This window comes from Dryobates pubescens, chromosome 13, assembly GCF_014839835.1.
Source record: "Dryobates pubescens isolate bDryPub1 chromosome 13, bDryPub1.pri, whole genome shotgun sequence".
NCBI classification, from domain to species: domain Eukaryota; kingdom Metazoa; phylum Chordata; class Aves; order Piciformes; family Picidae; genus Dryobates; species Dryobates pubescens.
The window spans coordinates 4,995,966-5,020,746 of NC_071624.1; the positions used below are offsets into that span (position 1 = coordinate 4,995,966).

General features: G+C 41.4%; 1 protein-coding gene across 2 annotated transcripts in view; it reads left to right on the forward strand.

Annotated features, from left to right (window-relative positions):
* Positions 1-24,781, forward strand: part of PPP2R3A (protein phosphatase 2 regulatory subunit B''alpha) — a 54,618-nt gene that overhangs the window by 18,559 nt on the left and 11,278 nt on the right. Inside the window, exons 1-6 of one of the 2 annotated variants that reach the window (XM_054166430.1) lie at positions 3,560-3,779; positions 11,197-11,457; positions 13,401-13,504; positions 16,172-16,274; positions 18,097-18,171; positions 23,082-23,168. In XM_054166430.1, coding sequence (XP_054022405.1) covers positions 3,648-3,779; positions 11,197-11,457; positions 13,401-13,504; positions 16,172-16,274; positions 18,097-18,171; positions 23,082-23,168 — 762 coding nt within the window. In that variant the 5' untranslated portion in view covers positions 3,560-3,647. Of the gene's footprint in view, positions 1-3,559; positions 3,780-11,196; positions 11,458-13,400; positions 13,505-16,171; positions 16,275-18,096; positions 18,172-23,081; positions 23,169-24,781 lie in introns of those variants that run through there. The other variant, XM_054166429.1, reaches the window with a different exon arrangement.

The following is a 24,781-nucleotide window of genomic DNA, read 5'->3' on the forward strand; positions in this document are numbered from 1 at the left end:
ACCTTGCTTTTTTGTATCATGTCTGTGCTACATGCTCAAAAAAGTGGCCCTAAGATGGCTCTGAGTGAAATTAAGACTGTATCACACTCATCTAAAGTTAAGGTGGGCAACTTCATAATTCTTTCCCTTCAAAATGCTGCTTCATAGTTCTGTGTACTTTTGTTTAGCAGACTTAATTAGATGCTTATGAAGGCTCTTGGGTGGGGCAATTAATTGTAAAAAGTGGCTTCTATGACATTATAGTGACCAACTGTAATGAAATAATCACATTTTCTCAATGCATCTGAAGTACAGTGTAAAGCTTTTTTCTGGAAAATCAGCTTTCATCTTACATATATTACAAATGGTTCTGATCAGATATTGATAATATCTGTCAGTTAAGCTCTAGACACAATATTCAGTCTTTAAAAGAATTTATTTACTCAGTGCTTCTAAACCTAAAGAGTAAAAAGGGTGTGTGTGTGTATATATATATATATATGTGTATCTATACACACTATTGTTTTTTTTCTGTCTGGTAATAGTTATTGAAATAAATGAGAATAGTAAGTTAATCTTAAAGTATCTCAGAATCAAAATTGACAGGAAAAAAAACCCATTCAATCAGATGAAATGAAAGCAAGCAAGGTTGGATCAGATGATCCTCAAGATCCCCTCCAGCCTTGTATCTTATGAATTAAAAGAACTGGTACCAGATGCTTAGGGACGTGTTCCTGGCATGCAAGCTGCTTTGGTAATCAGGGCTGATAGAGTCTCTGCTTGTGTGTGGTTGATTTTTGTTGAAGCACACATATAAAGATAGGTGAAACAAAGCCCTGTGACATTGAGTTTTTCAGCCTCGTTGACTTTCAAACCAAGAAAAAGTTATGCTGCTGCTGGAGAAGTTTAATCTGGTTTGCAAACAGTTGGAGCTGGTGCCTTTCTAGGCTCTGCAGTGTGCACTGAATTGTTGCAGCCAGGCCTTGGGGGACAGTAAAGTCCCCTGATGATTGAATCATCTAAATCTTTTAGGACTAAGCTTCTAGCTTTAGGCACAGGTGAGGTGCTATGTTCTGATGGCTAGCAAAGATCATCTTTTGGTTTGACCTTATATATAAACTGGGTCACTTGTGGCAAGGAGAAATACTGAATTTGACTTTGGTTTGTTCAGTTGATCTGTAGGCCATTGATGGCAGATTTTTCTGCTGTGGATTTTGTCCAGCTGACTTTGAAACTCTGGATACAAGATTCTCTAACTGCCAGTTTCTTGTGTTCCTCTGTTTTTATGTATACCAACCTTGTGAGTTTTGAGAATAGGAAATGCTGTGCTAGGAACCTGCTCTAATGGAAAAAAAAAAGTGGAATTCAGACACAGAAAGCCTAGCCTTTGGATGACCTGGAAAAATACAAGTAATCAGTGCAAAAAACCCCCAAACTTCTGTCGTCTTTTGTGACTGGTTAATTGTGAATGAATAGGAGGTGGCTGATTTGGGGGTTGGTTTGCATTATTGTTGTGTGAGGTTTTGTTGGTTTTGTTTTTTAAGTAGTGGCTAGTGGCTGCTGGATTAGTAAGTCTCTTTTGTGCATGCATCTTGTAAAGCCCACTGTAGGTGGTCTGGATGCAGCTGTAGATAGTTCTTTGAACTGCATTTCCTCTGCAGTCTGTAAGCAAAGTGAGAGGTTGGTTGAAGATGAAGTACATTTGACACAGAGGATTTAAAATAAATCACCTTCTGACATGCTGCTATATGAGATGTGCAGGACTCACAGTACAGTGGAGCCTTGTGGGTTCTTTTGGCATTGCCTTAATGTTTAGGATCAATTGTTAGTGTAAGAAAAAGAAAAAATTATTCCAAAACTGTTTCATATATATCTGTATAACCTTCACATAGTGGCAGTTCCTGCTTGCCTTTTTGGGGCTCCCTTTTCTCATTCCCGTCCTTATCCTTCAGCTCTGTTAGGTTTCATAGTCCTTTGCAGAGCACGTGGCAAAGTGGGCTGATGACATTGTAGTAACCTTGCAATTCTTCAGGCTTGTAGTCATGAATATACATCTGGACTTAGAAGCTTTTTAAGTTCCCAGGTTGCAGAGCTCAGACATAGGTGCGGTGACCTAAAGGGACCCAAACTTCGCTACAGTCTTGTTCAATTATTCTTTCATGAAGAAGTAGATTCCACAGCCCAGGTTGTGGGACCGTGGCCTGATCCAGGAGAGAAACCTAGGGATTTTGATACAGATTTATGAAGAAGTTAAAAAAACCCCAAACAAACAAAAATCCTTTTGAGAGTGTGCTGAAGGTCTCTCTGCCTTAGTAAATAGCCTATCTAACTGCACAAGAGCAAATCTGTGGTAAGAGCATCCTTTTGGATAGGCTGTTTCTGTGTCTGTCTGTAGTACAGTCACAATACATGATGCTGTATTTGATTTAACTTTAGGCCTTTTGCACAAAACCAGAAAAAGGTCATCAGAAGCACATGTGCCATGAAGCTTTCTGTTTGTGAGGCCCAGTGAGACCTCTTTCTCATTTCTAGTGCACTATCTCGATACAAGCCCTACTAGCTGGAAATGGGACATTCTCTGTTACTGAGCATAGAAGGTAACTGGCAAGTAGCTGGGACTTTTAAAATCAGGCAGGGAAAGTAGAGACTCAGTGTTTGTTCATGTTGTAGAGTAAGAGCTGGATTTAGGCCTTTATTAAGCATCACTGTTGTGATAGGAGGATTACATATTTTAGCCTAAACAAAGTCTTGAGCAAGAGTTTGAAGTTGACTTGTTCAAGGCTGTGCAGAGAGGGGAAGGCTACTGTCAACTGAAAATTGCTTTGCCTTAGCTTTGTGAGCGTTGTGGGGGAAGTGAATAAAAAGAATGGTGCATTTTGGTGTCTCTATGAAACTGTTTTCTTCAGAACTGCTTCAGAATGTCTGAGCTTGTTATCCAAAGTGATTCTTACGTCCTTGCTTGCCTTTAAATGAATTAAATTATTTACCTTTTCCAAGCAAGAAGGAAAAACTTATGTTTTCTGCAAATTACAGCCTTTGGTCTGGAGTGGGCACTAATGCTGATATTCTGTTTCATCACCTCAGTAGCAAGGACTTTAAACCACTAGCATCGTGTTTTCATAGGCCTCGGGTGAGAGCATATGTTTTAACCCTGTCTGAGTCCATCTGGTGCAAACTGGCACCTCAGGTTTCAGCACTGAAGCACATAAAGTCAGAACTATTGGGGAAGACAGTATATTTAGCCACTTCTACAGTGCATCTAATTATAGCACTCTTGGTAGTGGTGGTGGGTGCTTCCTTTCCCATATTACCCCTGGCCTATTACAGGCCAAGGACGGATTGTCTGTCATATAGCCAGCAGGGAAATAGATTCTGTTGTAGATCATATTTCTCAATTAAAGTATTACAGGAAGGCAGAAGATCCTGGTGGTGCTGAATGGTACTTTGAATATCAATTAAAAAAGGGAGGTTTGGATTCAGGAATGAGATAAAATCTCTAGATGTTGTCCTTGTGAAGAGAGAGAAGACATAGTATGTTGAAGCCATTTGCCATTTTTTGCCTGTAAAAATCAAAACCAAGAAAGCAACGTGCTGGTCTTGACGTGGTATCCTACAGAGTCCCTGTGCCCCTTCTGGAAAGGGCAACATCTGCTTAGGAGCTGACCAGGATGATGATCAAGGAGAATTCTCTGCGGAGAGACCCAGACTTAGGAGGGGAGCTAGCTTTCCTTGCGAAGGGCTGTGACTTTGTTCTTCCATCTTGCTTCAAGAGGCGGCTGAAGTCATTCCAGCAGGCCCAGGTTTGAATGCTTGGTGTTTCTTTTCTTTTTTTTCTTTTTTTTTTTTTTTGGTGCTTTGTATTTTTTAATTGGATCAGAGAATAAAGCTGTATTCCCTCTAGGAGTATCTATTTGCAGAAAGTTATTCACAGCTAGATACCAGCAGGTTTAAAAATAAACTCTCTAGGCTTAGATTGCAGGGTTAAAACGTCTTTGTAAACAAGGGGGGGAAAATTAACAGCAAGGGCAGTGATTTAGAAATTGGAGGTAGTTTAAGACTATTCAGTCTTTTCTGTGTGGTGGTGTTTGGTTTGGTTTTTTTTTTTTTAAGAAGATCTGTGTGTGTGATTGTTCTGAATGTCCCCTGTTGCATGTGGGACCACCACAACATTCTGTTGTTTCAAGTGGGTTGTGCTCTCTGCTGTGCAAATTTCTGCACTAACCAGCCTGCCTGGCTTTGGGGCATGTGATTTTACCATCTCAAGGTACTTCTTGCTCTTTCATACTATCTCTAAGCTGGGACTGAAGGAGATCATTTGGGTTGGAAAAGATCCATAAGATTGTGGAGATGTAGCCAAAGAAATGGAAACTGTAATACAGCTATATTTCTTGGTAAATCCCAGCTGCTGTGCTTGCTTTCTGGGGCAACTGCAAAAGACGAACATAATTTATGCTAGGCCACCAAATGGGCACAGAGCCACCCCAGATTTACAGGGAATCACAATATGCTGAAATTAGCCCATCTTGAGCTTCATCTCTATTTAAATAATCAGTGACCCAGTGAGGAAGTTAAAAGTTGAAATGCTCAACAGTGCATCTGTTTCCTAAGAAACAGCTATTAAAATTGCTCCAGAGTATATTGTAGCACGTTTTTTTCCTCCAATATCTGGTGGCACGGAATAGTACATATGAGGTTAATCTCTGGAACACGTTTTTTCACTCCCTAGAGGAGGATTGAATGAGGTAATAATGTGTAGTAATGGCTTGGGTGGGGACCATGAGCAATTCAGAAGAGACTAACCGGAATGGTGCAGCACAGCAAAATTCACTCTCCAGAGTTAGTCTGATCACCTAAAGATTTAATCAGCGTATGGTTTGCAGGGAGAGATAAGATCTCCTGGTAGGTCAACTGGAAAAGTTGATTAACCTTTGATACATGAGCCTTCCAACTGGTCTGAAGTAGGAGCAGCAACCTTCACTGTTAAATGCATCGAGAATAGCAGTTCTGGGGCTGCAGATCCAAGGCAAGTGAATTAATGCAGTGGGCGATTTCAGCTGAAAAGAAGATGGTCTTGCTTCTTATTCCTTTTCTTTCAGTGCTTGTTCCCCCTTGCTACATTCTCACTGTCACCTCTATCTTGCTCTTGGGCCCCATGGGCCTTTCTGTGAACTGGCTTAACTTGGAACATTGTAGAAGATCATCCAGCAACAAAGCTGAGTCTGTTTTCTGCCTTTCCAAGTGGGACAAATCTGTTCACAGAGAGGTCTGGCAAGCTCTGCAGCTGTCATTTAGAACACAGTGACAATGTATGTTTGGTGGTGGAGTACAAGAGATGGGAGTTCTTCTACTTGGCAGCAGTGAGATGTTAATTTTGTGCCTTTTGGAGCTATTCTTTATGGCGTGTGCTGTTAGTGTGGGATGACCAATAGTAGAGGTAATTAGGCTAAGTAAAGATGTGCTAGCAGGAGGGAAGGTAATAACGTGGTGACAGGGAGCAGAGAGATGGGTGATGGGTAGTTTGTGAAACGTACAGATATTGACCAGGAAGGCAGGGAAGGACAAGGTATGTTGTGCAACCCATATTTCTTCTAAGAGCTGTAATTTCAGTTCTTGTGCTCGTCTTTTGCAGGACTATTTATGGAAGGATTGGAGACCCTCCCATAGCAGTGTTGATACAAAGGGAGGTAGCAAGGTTTCTAATGGCTTGTAGGAAGACTATTCCTAATACTAGCTCATGTCAGCACTGGTTTTCTCCAAGTCTTAAACTCCTCAAGACAGAGCTTTCCCCTACCCTCTTCCAGTGACCTCTTGCAGGCTGTACTCCCCTAAGGTAAATTCATCCTCCAGCCTAACCCTCACAAACTGCCGTTCATAGCTGTTGCCCGTTTTACACCATAGAGTCATAGAATCATTTGGGTTAGAAAATGCCATTAAGATTGAGTCCAACGACTATCTAACTCTTCCACATCTGGTGCTATACCGTGTCCCTTGGCAACATATCTGCATCTCTTGTTTGAGAACCCTTTCAGTCAAGGAGTTTCTTCTAATATCTAACCTAACTCTCCCCTGGTGCAACTTGAGGCCTTTTCCTCTCATCCTATGAGCTTGTTACTAGGGAGAAGAGACCAACCCCCATGTACCACTAGAGAGTTTGTTCATGTAACTGTGCTTCAAATAACTGTAGGCTGTGATTAACCCATCCCTAAACTTCCTCTGTGCCCAGCTAACCACACCCAGCCTCTTGAGCTCTCCTGCCACATGCTCCTAATCCTGGCTATCTGAATTGCCTTCTGTAGATGCCTGTTCTGTTTCTCTTCATCCATTTTGAAGTGAAGGCCTGAAGCTGATTGCAGCAGTCCAGAGGCAGCCTCACTAGTGTCAGGCAGAAGAGATAATAATTTTCTGTCTTTTCCTGGCCCTATTCCTAATGCAGTCTGGTACATAGTTTGCCTTATTTGTAAGTCACCAACACTGCAGGCTCATCTGCACACCTTCTCCCCCACATCCCCCCTCCCCTTGCAGCATGGCTGTTGCTCATACAGTGGGTTCCCAGCCTAAACCCATGTCTAGGATTGCTGCATGCAGGTGGAAAACTTGGCACCTTTTCTCATGGAAATATTTGAACAGTTTGTCAAGGCCTCTCCACCCAAGGTTCTGCCTTTCATCCTGCTGGCCTTGCCCCTAGGTAAGTCATCTGCAAATCGGGACAGATGAGAGCTCTGCTGGAGCTTCTTTGAGGAGTGGGGCTTTATGTCCATTGTTGTCCTTCTCTCTAGATTTATGTGGATGTACACTGATTGTTTTCTCCATGGAGTTTGGAGTGTGAACTGAAGTATATCTGTCTTGGGAAGGGCAGGTGTAGGATCTATAGGCATATTTGTCAGTGGAGGCATATAAGGTCTGTGTTTTCAAAACTCAGCTCGATTGATCTAACTAGGTTGATCTAGAACTTTATCAAGCCCAAGAGTTAGCCATGTGTCCCTTCTTATCTTAATCCTTTTGTGATTCTGTGTTGCTTAGGTAGAGTTTGTTTTCATTTTTGTTTTGCTTCAATTGGATTTTGTTTCTGATGGTGAGTTTATTATTTATAGTAGAAGATACTCTATCCAGAAATGCATTTCCTTAGAGCCTCTTTGTGTTGTTTGGAGCCATGTGCAGATGACCCTTTGCTGTTCTTACTGTCCTTAGAGACAGATAAGAAAGAGGCAGCAGAAAGCTATAATGATGGGAAAGGGCTTCAGAGAAGGAAAGGAAAGAGAGAGTCAGGCAACAGATACAAATCAGCTCTGGAGAGCTGAGGATCTTGGAGGATGGCTTGTGTCCAGTTACCATCAGACTTCAGAAAGACAGGAGACATTAAGTCAGCACTGTGGACTGTGAGAAACCAGGCTGAGTCACTTACCCTAGAAAAGAGGATTACAGAATCCTATTTGGAAAAAAACAAGAAACTGGTAAACTTATTATCTAGGATCCTCTTGAAGACTGGGGCCAAAAAGGAGGAGTAGAAAGTATTTAAGCACTTGACGTGATACTGCTTCCTTTTGGAGCTTTCTGCTGGGACTGACAAGTCCTTGAGAGACAGGTCTGGTTGGCAGAAGTGGTGTTTGTGCTTTGATTGTGTAGCTACAATGAAGCTGTGGTTCTGTCTGGTTTATTCAGAATGCAGATGTCACTGTTTGACTCTGTCCATATATAAATTGTATGACTGGCAAAAAGTGGTACAGTGAATAGTTAAGGTAAATGACACTATACTGTAGAGCAGGATTTAAAACAGGCTTTCATCTCACCTTCCTCTATGGCAAAAAAATATGTTGGCTACTAGTAACAAAGCCAAAAGACTTATTACAGGATTTGCAGTTTCCTTTCTTGTTGTCCTTTCTGAAAATGCATATTCCACTAAGCAAGCATTGCCACAAAATTTCCCCTCCTATCACTTTCATGCTTTCTTCACAAATAGTTGTCATTAACTCCCTGATGTCTCCATAGTGGTTGACATCTGGTTTTACCCATCCTGGAGTATACATTTGCAAGATTCTTCTAGGGAACAGGATCTTCAACTAGCTGCTGCCTGTTGTTTTTTCTTTGTGTCCTTGTAGACAGCTTGTTTCTTATGTGAGGGGGAGAAGGCAAAACTTAAACTATTTATTTCTATTCCTGAAGTAGAATTTTCTGAAAATAAGCTTTCCATAAGCAATGCTTCCCCCTTGTTTGACTTGTCCTGAGAAGGCATTATTCAGTCTCATTAGGAAGGTCAGCTGCAAACCTGTATCTGGACTGGCTCCCTGCTTTGACGCTTAGCAGCATTCTTTGCATTACCCCTGTTGATGTCCAACCTTCTTCTGGCTTGTGTTGTGGTTATGGATCAGGAAATTAATGTAGATTGTTGGGTCCTGGTTTGTGGCTTTTGAGGGCTGGTACCAAGTATTGCTAACTCCAGCAGTACTTGCAGGAAAATTAATTGCTCTGCTCTTCAGAAGGTGGAGGCCAGGGCAAAGTCAATGATAGAACAGTATGTTGGTTTGCTTCCCTTCAGTTTACTAAATTTGAGTAATTTCTTGTAGTTGCTTGTGGTCCTGACAGCTGGGAATGTATGTGTGTAATTAAAGAGATTAATGAGCAATAGACCTGTTTCTGAGAAGTGACTCTTCAAGAGAAAAGGATGTTGAGTCCTATTATAGAAGTCAAGTGGCTGCAGATGGCAACTCATTGTCTGTTCCAGCTTTGCATTGTTTGTATGAATATGGTGCTGTGAGAGACCATCAGGGATTTCCCCTCTGTTGGAATCCAGTAAGTGAAAACTGAGTGGAGCTGGGTCCTGTCTGGAAAAGCCACTAGCTAGGCAGGGCAGACAGGGTGGGAGGCAGCTTGTAAAAGCAGAAGTGATGCTGTGTGAGTTGTCTCAAGTCAAATCACTAGCTTAACTTGTATAGCAAGGTCAGATTCATTAACCCCCTATTTCCCAAACGGACCCTTCTTGAAAAGATCTGTCACAGGGAGCTTTATTCACCCCTCTTGCTTAGCCTCCCTTAGTGAAGCAGACAGCCATGGGAGAAGGGTGGATCCTCATACACATTCAGCAGTGGCTGCTCTGGGACATGCAATCCCTCCCCAGAAACAGTCAGCCTGTTTGGGTTTTGCTTTCGTAAAAGCAAAAGGAAGGCAGAAGAAGGGTTTTCAGGTCACCTACCTGCATTGTGGGAAAGAGTAACCAGGGCTGATGTTTACCCTGTCCAACAGTCCTCTTCAGCCCCACTCTGAGACTTGACTCACTTTGAGCTCCAGCATCACTGTATCAGACACAAAGATGTGCAGAAAGTGAGAGAGTAGGAAGAGTCAAGGAAGATGGGAGAAAAAACAGATGGTAGTAGTCAGGCTTGTTCTCAAAAGGTTGAGAGCTATATTGAGGACCATACAGAATCTGAATACTGGTATTGATAGACTCAGAAATCCTGAAGGCTGAAAGTAATCTTCAGCTTTTCCTTGTGTTGTAAGACACAGGAGAGGAGGCCTGAAAGAAATCCAAGGTTCATGTGTTCTGTATGAGCAGTTACAGTACAAAAATATGCATTAGCTGGCATGTGTACAAGCCTTCCTGCTCCTAAAATGGGACAGCCTTTGGGAGAAGGAAGACATCCCTCCCACGTAAAATACTGAAGCATAGGAGTGAAAAGGAAGAACATCCTTCCACCTCTTGCTTTACAGGTCTCTGAAGAATGGGTTATAAAGTATTATGAAGTGCAGGTAAAGACAGGGCTTATGGAAGCTTCTACAATTCTCCTTCCTGAAAGCAAACCCGTGGGAAGTTCGGATATTTAGTTTGTGTTAAGAAAAAAAGCTCCCAAGTTTCTGGAAAATAGGAAGGCAAAGAATTTAGTCAGTTCATCATACACATTCTTCTGTATTTAATGAACTCAGACTTGGCCCCTTTATCTGAAAACCATGTTGTTTTGAAATAATTAGAATAAACAAATGGAAAGTTGCAGCTGTATTTATTTGACTATTGCCTTATTAGCCTGTTAGCATATATGTTATTATATTAATAATAACTCTTGTGGCTAAGCCCATTGTGCAAGAGGCAGGCCTATCACCTTTTCCCAGTAAAGTGTGGATTCATGGGGCAGTGGGAAATTCCTCATCCCTCAGCATTCCAGCATCTGAATTCTGCTGCTTACACTGTAACTACTTTTCAGAGTTTTAAAAAGGCTTCTGTCTCAAAAGTTACCTGGTTTTGAATCTCATAATGTACTTTAATCAAATGCCTTTTATGAAAAGTATTGATGTATAGCTAGAACTATGGAGCTGCAGAGATCCCTTAGAAAGGTGATCTAGTGAGGATCACCGTATCAGCCATGCTCTTACTACAGGTAGGAGAGGAACAGGAGGATAGCAGAGCTGCCATGCAGTAGAGATGGGACAAACGACCACATTCAAACAAGTGTGCCAAAGGCCTGGCTTCAATTCCCCATTTTCTCCTTGTTTTTCCACAAATTCTGTAGATGCTGAACAAGTGAAACCTTTGGGTGCTTTGCCTGCAAAAGGACTCTTTCAGCTGGTGTTGTAAACACATTTTGCACTGTGTCCTCTATCACGTGGGTGCCTAATGACAAACTGTGCTGGCTGCTTTCAATTCGCAGTGTTAACATTGATTTGCCAGTACTTGGTACCATGAAACGAAATCAGGTCATGGGCTGTTTAAGTTGGGCATAGACTAAAAGGCTTCTTGACATTTAGAAGACAGTCTTGCAAACCTTTTCTTATATTTTGAAGCAATGCCTTAGCAAAAATAATAATGTTCCCAAGGGATGGAAAATGTGGATGTTCATACATGAGGCCAGACATTTGAGCATGTGTTCTAGTTCTGAAAGGAAATACTAAAGGGCAGGTTTGAGGACAGAATGACTTCACAGTGACCAGCCTGAGGAGAAATAGCATTATCTGTGTTCGTTGGGATTGCTAAATTGCAGTTCTTATGTGGTTCAATGGTATACCATAATCCACAGCTGCATGCAGAAAATGCACAGAAACTACATGAAAGCAGATGTGGCATATCCCAAATTTTCCGTGCTTGGTATTACAGAAGTGTTTTGTCCCTGTGCTATTATTTAGTTGTTGGTGAGTCTTAATTTTTGTGTGAATCAGTAAGAGCACAAACTGTTTTCTTCTCCTGGTCTGTATGCCACACTGTTAAAAGTATTTGTTATTAATTTATGTCTCCAGGTTCAGAGTAAACAAGAGAAGAAACCTGGAGCTTCATCCCCAGTCTCTTTGAACTCCACGGTTAGCCCTTGCTCCCTCCTGCCTGTGAATAAAGCCGCCAGCAGTACGCCTTTGTCAATAAACATTCCACGTTTCTACTTCCCTAAAGGACTTCCGAATATCTGCACTAATCATGAAGAAATCATTGCCAGGATTGAGGAAGCCTTTAGAGAGTTTGAAGATGAGAAAGCAAACATCTGTCAAATGGGAAAAATTGCTAAGGTAACTATTCTGTAGGGGGCTTGAGGGGTGTTTTTGTTTGCTTTGGATTTTGAGTTAAAGCCTGAAAGTAAAACTAATAAAGTATCTCACAGCTGTTTTAATTTTTAGTGAAAAAAGAAGCAACCTCTTTTTGCTCTGAATAGTTTTGTTTAGGTTAAGAAAGCAGTAAACAGAAGAGCTCAGCATGCTTTTTGTAAGATCGGATGTGTTTGCTCTTTCCTGTGTTGATTTGCAATCTTATAGATGTCTTATCAAATGCAAATTGTATTTTTGTTTTTCTGTTCCTCCATAGTCATGCTTGAAAGATGACAGAAATTTAGTATGCCCCTTCAGGTAGTGCCAGCTACCTTCTGTGTGGTTAGCTGCCCCACTGATCTGGATGCAGTTTATTGCAGCGTTGCTTGAGAAAGTAGCTTCCAGCCTACACCTTCTTGGACATAGAAGAGGGAAATGCTTACTCAACCCTCACCCACTGAGATGCATATGTTCAATATCCATAATGCAGGTGTCAGCAGACTTGGAGTTGTTGCAGTCTGCTAATGAGTTCTTGGCTTCAGGGAACAAAACACAGAACTTGAGTGGGAGCTTGATGCAGATGGGTGGTTCTATTTTCTCCTCCTTCAACCATGGATTTTAGTAACACTGATCTAAAACTAGGAATTGTCAGACATGTCTCATATGTTCAGATTGCCCTGAATGCAGTTTTGGCACTGTAGATTGAGCAATGATACTCTGTCCAAGAGGAGCATTTTTTTTCCATGAAGGAAAACTTGTCTGAAAGGAGAGAATAGGTTGGGGGTGTGTTTGTTTGGTTTTAGAGGAATTGAGTGGCATTATTTATAAACCATTATTGAAAACATAAACAGAAAACATTCCTTGCTTAACTAAGAAAAGTTTTGAAATAGATTTTTGTGACAAGGCAGACAACTGCATGTGACCTGTCACACTCAAACTGGGAAAAGCAGGAAGGTGGTGTAGAAGAGACCTCTACTTTTCTGTCTGGTCTCTGCCCCTGTCCATGATATTGATACCAGTTTGGGGGCTCTGAAATAAATGCAAGGGAACAACGTACACAAAGGAAACAATGGAAGGTAAATGTCATTCTTTCCTCAGAGTAGCTAAACACCTGTAGAAGTACAGTCACCTGACATGGTTGGTTAAATCTGAAGGCAGGCCTTATGCTGCTTGAGGTTCCCAAAGAAACATGAAGACCCAGGGAAAAAGTTGAATGGGCTTGCAGGATAGTTTTGCTTAGCATAAGCAGCAACAGAGGCTTTGTGTGGCATCAGCTGCACTCCTTCCAAGGCCTGTGCTCTGCCAAGGTTCTGATACTTTGTCTGGAGTGAAGAGGAAATTTTATGAAGGTGCCAGGAGCAAAATGCTTGAAGCCATTTTCAAGCCTGTGTTTTTGAGGCATTAGACAGCTTGAGCTGTCACTGATGGTCATTCTGAAAGCTAGCAGCCTCTGCAGATGCTAGTCAGAAAGTTATTTGGGGAGTCCTTCTGCCAGAATCGGCCTCTTTCCAAATTTGGTTCCAGTTTTTTGTTAACGTGCTGAGTTCTACCAGCGTTGGGAAAATGGACTGCCCTCGTGGAAGGCACTGCACTGAAAACTGAGACGGGAATTACTTCACCTTCAGGCATTTAATCATTAATTGTCCATAATTAGAATTTAAGTTCCCTTGCTGTCAGTGAGAAGTCAGCCTTTTCAAAGCCTGACAGGACATATTTCTCAGCTTCTTAAAAAGGCATATGACAAAGTAGAAAGGTGTTGGTGGATTCTGCTCCTTGGCATACAGTAAATAGCTTTTTGTCTAACCCATGTGCCATGACAGCTTTATTTCCCTTACGTAAAAGTCTAACTGGTGAATTTGATGTGTAAACAAGCAGACTGCTCTTGAGATTGCTTTCGTACTCATCTTTACTCTGGTGTTTGATTACAGACATGTGACTGCCCACTCTACTGGAAAGCACCTATGTTCATTGCATCTGGAGGAGAAAGGACAGGATGTGTGTCTGTACACTCATTTGTATCTATGTGGAGAAAGTGAGTACAGCAGATCCAAAACTCTTTCTGGAAATAGAGAGCAGCCTGACAGAATTTTGTTTGTTTGAACACCAAACTTCTCACTTTCTCATTTTTCAAATAGTTGTCTCGTTTGTAGAGGAAAACAAATGGCTCAGTCTCCATCAGCTTAAGTTTTCTTCCCCCCAAACTCCCTAAATGCTTATGTCCATGTATAGGTAATGAGGTGTTAGTCTGGTTGGCATATCAAATTTAGTAACACACTTCCAAGAAGTATGTCAGCTACTCTGAAATGGCTGATAGATGGCCACGGATTTCTCTCAGGCTATCATGCTGCTACACAAGCGTGCTAAGCAAGTGCCATATGGGGGCGCTTTGCCCCCGAATGCAAGTGCCATTTGGGGAGAGGAGGTGCATGATAGTGTTGTTATAGGACAGGAAGGAGAAATGTAAAATAAAAAAAACATTATAAAAGTGTATTACCTTCCTCAGCATGCCCTGTAATAAACCTATGGGGATTGTCAGTCACTTCCACATACCATTGTCAAGGCTTCTTTTTGAAACTGAAAGGTCTGCTTATATTGTGTGTGGACTGAGGTGAGAGATGGAACAGGCTTGCTCTCTTGCCTGCTCTTTTTCCCTTCCAGGGCAATTCATCCCTTTAGTCTACTTTGTGAAACACCTGCACAATGTCTTCATCTTGTATCCAGAGAGAGTTCTAATTTTTCACTTTATGGTTGCTCTTCAGATTCTTGAGGTAGCCTTTAACTCTCAATTCCCAAAGTCTTTCCTGTGATAATGTTGTAAAAACAGCTTCTAGTTATTCTGGACAAATTGCAAAAATGTTAGGGGTGACTGTGATCAGTAAATTTTTCTTGACATACATATTTTTTTCCTTAGGTTCCCCCAATTACTCCTAATTAATTCCTCATGTATGATACCACATATTTTCATTCCTGACTTTCACATCGTTCAGATATTTGCAGCCTGAGGTCATGCCCCTCTTCTGTATTCTTTTAACCACACCATTTCCAAGCCCAGTTTTGTATGGTTTTTCTCCCTTCAATTGCTCTTGTAGAAAAATTATTTGGGTTTGGTTTTCTTTTTCTTTTCCTCTTCCCTTTAAGAGTTAAAAATTTTCACTCTTTTGCTGGAAACATGATAGAAATATAACATTTCTGGCAAAGTTAGACTACACTTACCTGAACACAGGCACAACTTTAAAATAGGTATCTTGAATTGCTGATGCCTATTTTCATGCATCTTCCTAGGTGACCTGTTTTTTCAAAACACTGCATGCATGCTGGTGTCATTTGTAATCAGTAGGAATTGCTGGGTACACAATACTTCTGAGCAGTGAACTAAAAATTTCATTTTGAAAGTTACTTTGCCATTCATCTTCACGTGCCTGAATTGTTTGTTTGTTTGTTTTAAAGCTAAAATGTTAGCACAAGTTTTCTGCAGCTAATCTAGACTGTATCTGCTAATTGACAGCATGATATGAATGTGCAGCTAACAGGCTTGCTCATCAGCCACTGGATTTTGATTTTTCTTTTTTGTTTTCTTTTGTCTTGGGAGAATTACCCAAAAAAAAAAAAAAAAAGTGTTTGTTTTTGGTTTTTGTGGTGGGTTGGTTGGTTTGGGTTTTTTTGTGAAGGGTGGTGAGGTCAGAATTAGCAGCAAACCAGTCACAGTGTGATCTTTGCAGGAAAGCTACAGGCATGTCAGCACTAGGTTAGAATGTAAGTTTGTACACTTTTGGGAGAGAAGGAGGTGGATAATCACTTGTAGTAAATAATTAACACTGCATTTGCATTTTCAGAGTTATTAAAGAATGCAGAGCAGTTTTCTGAGTAATGGGTTGTTTCCTTAGTGCTTGATGAACGCTTTCATGTTTAATATAACTGAATGTTCCCTTCTGTCATAGGGCCTCAGTAATGCTATGGTAACTGTCATGAAGTTTCTGTTTTCAGGAGTATTTCTATTCAGAGTGAATCAAGTAACTGTGATGCCTTTTGACCAGTATAGTATTTTGGATTAAAAGAAAGCAGACACAAGAATTGGTGTCATAGGTGAAAACTGTCAACCTAAGGAATGAGTTTAAATGCTTCTCCAGATACTCCATCCTACTAATTCTTCCATGAGGCTGTTCTCCATGGCTTCAGTGCACAGCAGCCAGCTCAGCTGTAATCAACAAGGGATGCCCTCTTTTTTCCCTTTCTGTGGAGTGATTTCTCTGGTTGAAAATCTAATCACTGTAGATTGGCAATATCCTCAAATATTGAAAACCAGGAGTGTTTAAGGTCCCTTCCAATTCAGACCACTCCGTGATTCTGTGATTAAATTGGAAAGCATGTGTGTTATGGCATCTCACTAGGTGGATCCTGTTGACTTCCAATGAGATCAGTGAGCACATAGCACTTTGAAAAGTCAGCAAACTCACTGAGGCACTGTGGAACCAGTGAGAACCATCTCCAGTAAGCAACTGTTTACTACAGCAATGTCAGCAGGGAAAAAAGCTCCACTGGGTGGAAGTACCTTGATGTTGCTGAAAGATACTGAAGATGGATACTGGTAGTCTGAGATCAACTTTGCATAAATCAGTGTAGATGTATTGCATGAATAGATAAGGCATTTGCATCCTGTAAGGTTTGAAGTGGTTAGAGTAACTCTTCATCTCTCTTGTAGAATCCTACGTAACTGCCATGATGATGCATGCAGATTCACCTACCTTTTAGCAAAGCCTAACTGTGACTACCTAGAGCAGGAGGACTTCATCCCACTGCTTCAGGTATCTTCAACAGCTCAGCAGTGAATGGCTGGGGAGGGAAAGCTATGTTTATTTTGTAACTTCTTTATTTTCATGGCTTTAAATGTTTACCAAGGACATGCAGACCTTTGGATTGAGCAGGAGCTGGGTGGGGTTTAATTTGGAGCAAAATAGAAATAAGCATTTTGAAGTGGATTACTTTGTATATGTGCTAACCAGCTACCTAGCTTGCTGAAGTCTCTGAGGACTGTCAAAGCTTTATTCAGCCTCTCGTTAGGGTTCATATTTATTAATGCCTGGTAACCAGGCTGAAATTTTCCCCATTTGTCTAGATGGTTATTGGGGGAAAATGCATGGTGCTGTTGGTACTCAAGAACAACATAAAAGCTTAATAGAAGAGCTGCAAAGGTTGCTTGAAAAAACAATTTTAATTGAATTTGTGTGTCAAGACTGCCAGGTAAAATATCACATGGAAAAAACATTGCGAGAAACATACTACATTTCAAATTGGTCTGTGAATGCCTCCAAACCTGCTAGTGCACAAGTCTCACTGCTGATTTATTTTTCCCTACTATTCAGGCTAAATTTGTGCAACCTGGCTTAATTTCTTTTTATTCACATGTGGTATTTTTACAAAGGCAAATTATTGTTCATTCTTTATGGCCATTCAGGCAGGCTCTGGATAGATTTAGGCTTTCTTTATAATTTCTCACTAAATCAGGTCCAGCTGCTCCTCTGATAATGTTGATGTTTTTTCTGAGCTTTTCCTCATATTCCTAGGTTTCTTATTCTGTGTTACCCTCTATGTGAAATGTCTGTGGAGATTCTGCTTTGAGGAAAATTTTTGTTTGCCCTGGGTATTTCTGTGTCAAACCAAACTGGGACTGGGATGAGTAAAGTTTCTCACGTTCCTTTTCATCTGCCTTCAGCTGAGCACACTGCCTTTCCTGATTGATTTCACCTCTGCTGCTTAGCTACTGGTGCAATCAAAGGCACGGATAGTCTTGTCAGTCAAGCAGAGCGCAGCAATATTACACCAACATATCAGACTGTCCAAAATGTGGTCATATCACACTCCTAAAAGCATTGCCTGCTATATCCTTGTGCCATGCCATGATACAAGCAAAGCAAAACTTTGAATGCTTTTTTAAAGGGTAGAGAAGTCAGGCATGTAGAAATTACACCATGATTCAGAAAGGATCTGAACTGATTCATTCAGTATCCGAGCAGTTTCTCCATGTTTTTGGCCATTTCTTTCTTGGCAGATTTGGCATTACGAGCCTGTGTTCTGCTTACAAAAAGCTGATCTTGAGAAAGAGGCATTTTCACAGGTAGTTCAAATAAATTTTGGAATAGCTCTGATCATACCTGAGTCATTTCTGAGGCTCACAAGAGCATTCATTGTTGTTGAGAATGCTGAAGGTGACTTTTTCAACCTTTTGAGGAATGCTTATTTCTGACACCTAGCTCTAATAAGTGTTAATATCTTCAATGAGCACAGAGAGGGAAAAAAAAATATCTTGGAGAGGAGATAGTTGCATGGTCAACAAATTTTATTTTATTTTTTTTCTCATTCAATAAAAATGGAGTTTTCACCTACTCACTAACTCTCTTCCTTTGTTTTTCTGTCCTTAAGTAAATCAAAATGGCCCTGCAGGTGCGTATTGCCCAAAAATGTATTCTACTTATAATTCTAGAGGGTTCACTTTATAGATGAAATGATGTCATTCTAGTTTAAATGCTGCAAATACAGTTTCAAGAGTATTGGTTTATAAACCCACTAGCATCTAAATGCTGGAAGGAGAAGAAAATCTATTTCATTTTATTTGGTCTTATCTTACAGGATGTGGTGGAAACACATCCTGGCCTGACGTTCCTGAAGGACGCTCCAGAGTTCCACTCCCGGTATATTACGACGGTAGGCTGGCTCTTTTGATCTCCTGTGATACTGCTGTGCCAACCCTCCCTTTGTGATTTGTGGCTGTTGCCATCAGCAAAGCCTTCAGTTACTTTCAACAAATATAGGTGTCTTTGATATTCTTGGCAGTAAGTTATTTTAAGAGCTACTTCCAAAAGAAAAATTAATCTGCCTGTATGGACAAGAGGTTATTCAAAAGGTTAATAATGATTCTTTCTGGTCTTAAGCAAATCTATAAAAACAGTGGTGAAGGAAAATGAGAGGGCCTTCTTTGGTCTTTGAGAGCTAAGTTACTCCTAGTTCTGCGGAGACAAGGATGGCTGTACGTTTAAGGATTTCTGTCTCTTAGGCATGGAGAATCTGTGGCTGTTCCATAGGACAAAGCATCCATTGCACATAGGTGTCTACTGTCCAACTCTCCTGTCATTCACTCTTGCCAAGAAGCCTGTCTAGTCTTTCTGAGTCTCTGAGCCTTTGTGACTACTGTTTGTTGTTGGGTTTGCTCTGTATCTTTGCTCCAGCTTTGCAGCTAGGCTGGCGCTTTGCCTGAATGATTTTGTAGGGGTTTTAAGTCTGTAGCTTGTCTTGTGTTGAGTATAAATCTGGATAAAAGGTATAAATGTGAAGGTGTTTTATCCCTGCAGTGTTAACAAAGTCAAATAATGACAGACCTGATGGAGCTGTATCCTAACAGGGCTCAAAGACTTACAGTTTCTCCTGTTTGCTTGCCAGGGTCTGCATGGGGCCAGCTGCACCACATACTGGCAGCTGGGAGATTACTGGCAGACACAGGCTTGTTGCTTTCCTGTAAGGAGCAGATGGCATAAAGACACTGCTGCTCTGGGCCAAGCCTGAGCTATGAAGCTAATGTCTTATGAAAATGTGTAACAAGAATAATTTGTAAATGTTTTAGATGCTCTTGAACTTGACAGTGGCCATCAGTTTATTAGCAATGTATTTAATCCCCATGGAGCAAGGCAAGAGATGCATCAAGCGTAGTTAAGGTATCAATGGCCAGGGCGTTATGGAGGCATATGAATGGGTGAGTGTGAAAGGTGCCTGTGGCACATGTACCTCCTAGTATTTGGTGTCTAAAGCACATGGAGGGGTGAAAGCTTGAAGACTTAAGGTCACATTAGCATCAGTTTCTGACTGCAGTGTCACCCAGGGTTTTTTTGCTGGTGAGAAGGTGAAGATACAATGTTTGGTTGTCTCGGCGCTGTCTGTTGGGTGGGTACAAAGATGGTTCTATGTATTTGCCTTTACAGGTTCCTCTTAAGTCACATGTTGTTCCTGTGTTTTTCAGGGTCTAAAGGAGGGAATAAAGGCAAAAAAAACCTGTAGAGTGATCCCCCAAATGATCACCTTTGTGCTTTCTGGACCTCATGGAGGTGCAATGTGTGTTCTGGCCTGAGAGACCCAGCTATATGAAGCTGAGTGTTCATCTCAAGATAACTGAGGTTCAGGCTGCTGCCAAAAAGGGCCATATCTTTTCCTTCCTTTCTCTTTTCTCACCATTTTACCATGTACCTGTGAGAGGTGCTGTGTGGCCACCGAAAAGCAGTCACAGAACCAGACCAGAACCATAAGTACTTGAAACTCCTCAGTGCTTCTTGATTCGGCTTGTCTCTGCTGTGCTGTTCTTCTTTAGTCTGAGCCTCTTGCAATACTCTGACAGAGATGGCTTCCTAGGCTTGCTCCCAGTCAGCCAGGAAGCAGTGGTGCTTGTGGTTGAGATGAATGGTGTGTAGTGGTTAATCTTACAAAGCTGTGATGTCCTTCACAGACTCCTTGTGCTAGCAAGACAATGCTCTTCTGGGTGTCTGTGCCAACACATGGTTTCCTTCTCAGCTCAGCATGTTTAGCCTTGGCCAGATCACTGTATTGGAACAGTCAAGATCTTGGGAGACAGTGGGCAGTTCTTGGTCCAGTGCAGCAGTGGCTGTCCTGTCTGATACCAGGAGTTCCCAATTCTCACATCTCATTCCATGAACACTTTGGCGCTTCTCTCCTTAATGGTACAAAATTCAGTATTTCCATCAGCAGGTGATGAAGGAAACAGCTTTGTTCTCGGATTTTGAGACTGCTTGGATACTTTTGCCCCCTTGAAGGTAGAGTGCCTTATACCTCCTTACAGAGACAGAGTGCTCTATTTGCCACTAGTGCAGGAATTACATCTGATTTTTGTGTTACAGATGAGGGCCATAAGGAGACACTGGCTTTTCATTTCTGGGTACTGCATCTCTTGGTTGAAATCACTGGAGAGTGAGCTAACAGTCTAGCATGGGTAAGAGATGTATGTACTTTTCAGGGGTTTTAAAACTTTTTTTTCTATCTTTCTGCATCTTTTAGAGGTGCCTTTTAGATACACTAGGCCCTCATTTAATCCATGAGCTGCTGCACTGCCAGGATACTAAACTTCTTGTGTTTCTTTCAGCAGAGATCCAAGTCCTGAAGCTGGTGAAGAGTGCAGAATATCGCTTGGCATTTATTATAAATGCTTTGAAATGTGACTTCTCCCAGGCTGTGCAAACAAGGCTCAGAATTAGCACTGCATGTTGCTGCTGAAAAGCTGAGCCAAGTAAAAACCATTTGGCAGAACACTGCTTGTTGACAAATGTATCAACTTATGCAGTATCACCAACGTCAATGTGTAAGGGGAGGATGGCCTACAGCATTAAATAAAGTTTTATGGCCTTTTCTAGAAATGGCATTGCTTTTGTTGTTCTATGGAAGGACTTGGGAAAGCTCTGGAACTCCCCCATGGATGGTTTGGGTGCTGGAGGTAGATTACATGAGAATTATGGGCAAGGGGCTCCCCCTTCCAAGGCTTACATACCGCATTCAGAATAAATAATCTTCCGTGCTGTGAAAAATGAAGCCAGTAATGTCACAAACAGGGATATTTTGTGGTCTTTTATTATCCTGCAGGCAGAGGAGAAGAAAAATTGCTGGTTACAGGTCTTCTGATTCTTTGGATTGTTGTTTTTTACTGAGTCCTTGGAATGGTGTGAGAACTCTGTATCTTTAAGAACTGCTACAAAGTTGTCAGGTGTGATAATGGGTTATGTATGAGGTGAGACCCATTTCAGTCTCTGAGCTGTTGTGTAATCTGGAATCGAAGGCCAAACAAAATCCAAAAATAGAGTCCAGAATGGCAGGGCCTGCCAGAGGCATTAAAGAAGAAATAAACATAGAGCTTTATTGTGCTTAAGACCAGAAAAGATCATTGTGATTACCTAATCTGACCTTTTGCATTACACAGGCCATTACCACAGAACATTACTCAGTGATTGCTATAGTTAGGATAGGTGAGTGAGTTTGTTTGTTTGTTTTTAATTGAATTCACACCCAACTTTAGAATCATAGAATGGTCCGGGCTGGAAGGGACCTCCAAAGGTCATCTAGTCTATCCTTCAAGTCTGGAGTAATCAAGAGCCCAGCAGGGTTTCTTTGGCAATTGTCCCAGTGGCACTGTAAAAAATGCATTCTTATCTGGCTGAATTAGGCTGATTTCAGCTTTTAGTTATGTTTTTCATGAGAGACAAAAAGTCTTAAGCTGTCTCACATCTCTCATGTTAGGCTTTTAAGGACCAGGATAGCTACCAATAGGTGTCATGTTCAGCTAGGTTGAATAGAGTAGTATTCTCTCTTCAGGATACATTCTGAGTCCTCAAATCACTCTTGTTACTCTCAAAATTATTTGTGTTCATCATTACTTACTGTCTCACTAATCTGTGTATGCCAAAGCAGACTGTAGGCCATAATTTCATCCCTGGTTCCAGATCTGTTCTGGACTAAGAAGCAGTGCTTATGTGACACAGTCGAAGCACGGCCTCTAAACGGTGATTGCCCACTCGAAGATAGTTCTAGCTAAGAAACAAACCCATCCCATTGAAGCAGATCAACTCCAATAATTTATTTATTGTTGTGTAAAGTGTTTTGTGTGTGTGTTGGAATAGCATGTACTATTAAGGTTTACCAAAATTCTGGGATTGTATGTTATGATACCAGAGACATCAAAGGTTGGCTTGTCTCAGGTTTGGGTGACAGAATTATATTCCCTAGATTTCAGTGCTGATAGTCAAAACAATTATATTTCTAATTTCTCTTGAAGCTATTTGTTTTCCTCTGTTATGTGATTGAGTACATTCAAGAACATATTTGCATTTCCCCCCACTTTGTGATATTTGCCAAGCTAAGGAGGAGCCAACTAGGAAGTATTCAGCTTGCTTTTTTAGGTACTTGGCAGTGTTCTTAGTCTCCTACTGTGAACTGTTTCCCTTGAGTCCTCAGAATTCTGTGCACCTCCCCTCATGCTTTTTTGCTCACTTTCATTAGAGGCAGATCAGTAAAGAAGACAAATGAGGTTGACACCTACCTAAGATAAAGTAGATAGGTAATCTGTTGCTTACTTTCAGTGGAGCCACTGAAGATGAGGCATTGTTATTGAAACAATGGTCAGATATCAGTTGTGGCTTTCATTTACATGTCCCACTTCCTCTTCAGAAGTCTAGATTTACTTTTTTTTCTTGTGCAGAACTCTTTCAGCTGAGATCCATGCAAGCTACAGTGTCTAAAACCTGCAAAAACTTGTTTTCCATGTGCTTCATCAGCACTTTGAACATATTTGCAGACATAAATAATGCATCTGCATGCTCAACGGTGTGAATTAAGAGCAGTGAAAATATTTGCAGAGCGGAAATGGATATTACTGTTTCAGGAGCAGATGTTTCTTTCAGATCGCATAGTGAGTTAAGAATAGTAGTATCAATAAAAAGACATCACAAATCAGTTTTCAAAGAAGTCCCCTTAGAATGCATGAATAAACAAAATAACTTACTACATTTAAATTCCCAAGCTGGTGTATTTCAGGAGTTGACTTCAAGAGCGCTGTTCATGTGTTGCAGGTTATACAGAGAATATTCTACACCGTCAATCGGTCCTGGTCTGGGAAGATCACTCTAACAGAGCTGAGGAAAAGCAACTTCTTGCAAGTATGCTGGTTTCTGCCTGAACAAGATACAGCATGCATCATACCTTTGTTCCTTTACCTGTGTACTAAACAGTGAGTGAGTCCAAAGGCTCAGTGCCAGGAGAGTGCTGGAGCTAGTGGAGGAGTTGTCAGAGTTGAGATGAGAGAAGACGAAGGACTGGTGTAGCCAGGAGTGCACTGGTAGAAGGTCAGGGGAAACTGCACCTGCTCTGAAGCTACACCAAGCAGATATGGTAGAGTTAGATAATGGTTGGACTTGATCTGAAAAGGTCTTATCTTACTGAAACAATTGTATGATTCTAAGTCAAAACTGCTCACCTCCAGCCCAACTTCAAAAGCAAAAATATCTTTAGGCTGAAAGCTCAGCTAAAGCAGTGAGACTTCTCTACTGCATCCTGTTCTTCCTTCCAGATGTAGTTTGCTTGCTTCCTCAAAAGCCTCAAGCATGAATTCACAGTCTTCTCCCTTTCAAACACAATCTGCCTCACTGATCACATCAACTAATGAAAAAAATCAGTGTTCTCTTGGATTGTTGCTTGCCAGTCTAAGCCCTCTGATCCTAGTCCCTCCCTAACCTCTATTTATAAACAAGTCCTCACAACTTACCTTTTACTCACTTATTTTCTCCCTTTATACAGTCTTCTTTATCCTTATCTACTTCTGCCTTTCTTCTCCTGCAGCATGGGCAGTTCTGCTCTGAGGCCACGATTTTGCTTGGGCAGTGGTGTGCTGCATGTGTAAACAGTGTATTTTGGCATGAATTATAAAAGAAAAAAAATCAGTTACTGAAAAGTCTCTCCAAGTGATTATCATTTGCAAAGAAATGGAGAGACATGAAGAATCTGAAGAGGCTACTGAGTGATGAGAGTTTTTTAGACTCAAGTGTCAGCAGGTTAGAATATTGCAGGTCTGGCAGTGTCATCCTGTCATGCCAGCATGGCACTTCACTGAACCTGGTCAATGTCAGGATATGAGACTTATTGAGAATCAGTTGGGTTCCTCAGACGTGGAGATGACTGAAAGCTGACATTGAACTATCAGTACCTATATAGCACAGCACAGATACAACTCCCTGGGCTAGCTCCTAGGCAGTGTTTCACCTCCTCTTTTCTGAGAAGCTGTAAGGGCAGGGGAGGACAGACCTATAGCTTGTTTGAGACTTAGCTTTTTCACGTTCCTGCAGCCATAATTTAATAGACTGAAGGCTGTCTGGTGTCCCATGGCCCCAGCACTAGGACAAGGGCAAGCAGGGTGGTGGCATTGGTAAATGCCCAATACCCTCCTGTGGGTGTGAAGGTGGAGTGAAGGTCAGTGGTAAGTGTGAAGTGGAAATGAAACAAGAACATTGTGACTAAATGTTTTTGAACAAGGCATGTTAGCATGCCATGGTTGGCAATCTGTCAAAGCTTCCCAATTAAACCAGATTAATTCCTGTCAAAGACTGCTCAAGAAAATCAGTATGATTGGTTTGATCTGCTTGGGATCCATTCCTCCTTCCCTAGTCCAGGCATGACTCTGGAGTGAGACTTGGCTTTGCCCATCAGGAGCCAGGCAATGATGTGTGATGGAGGAGTGTGGAATACATAGAATAGAATACATAGAATAAACCAGGTT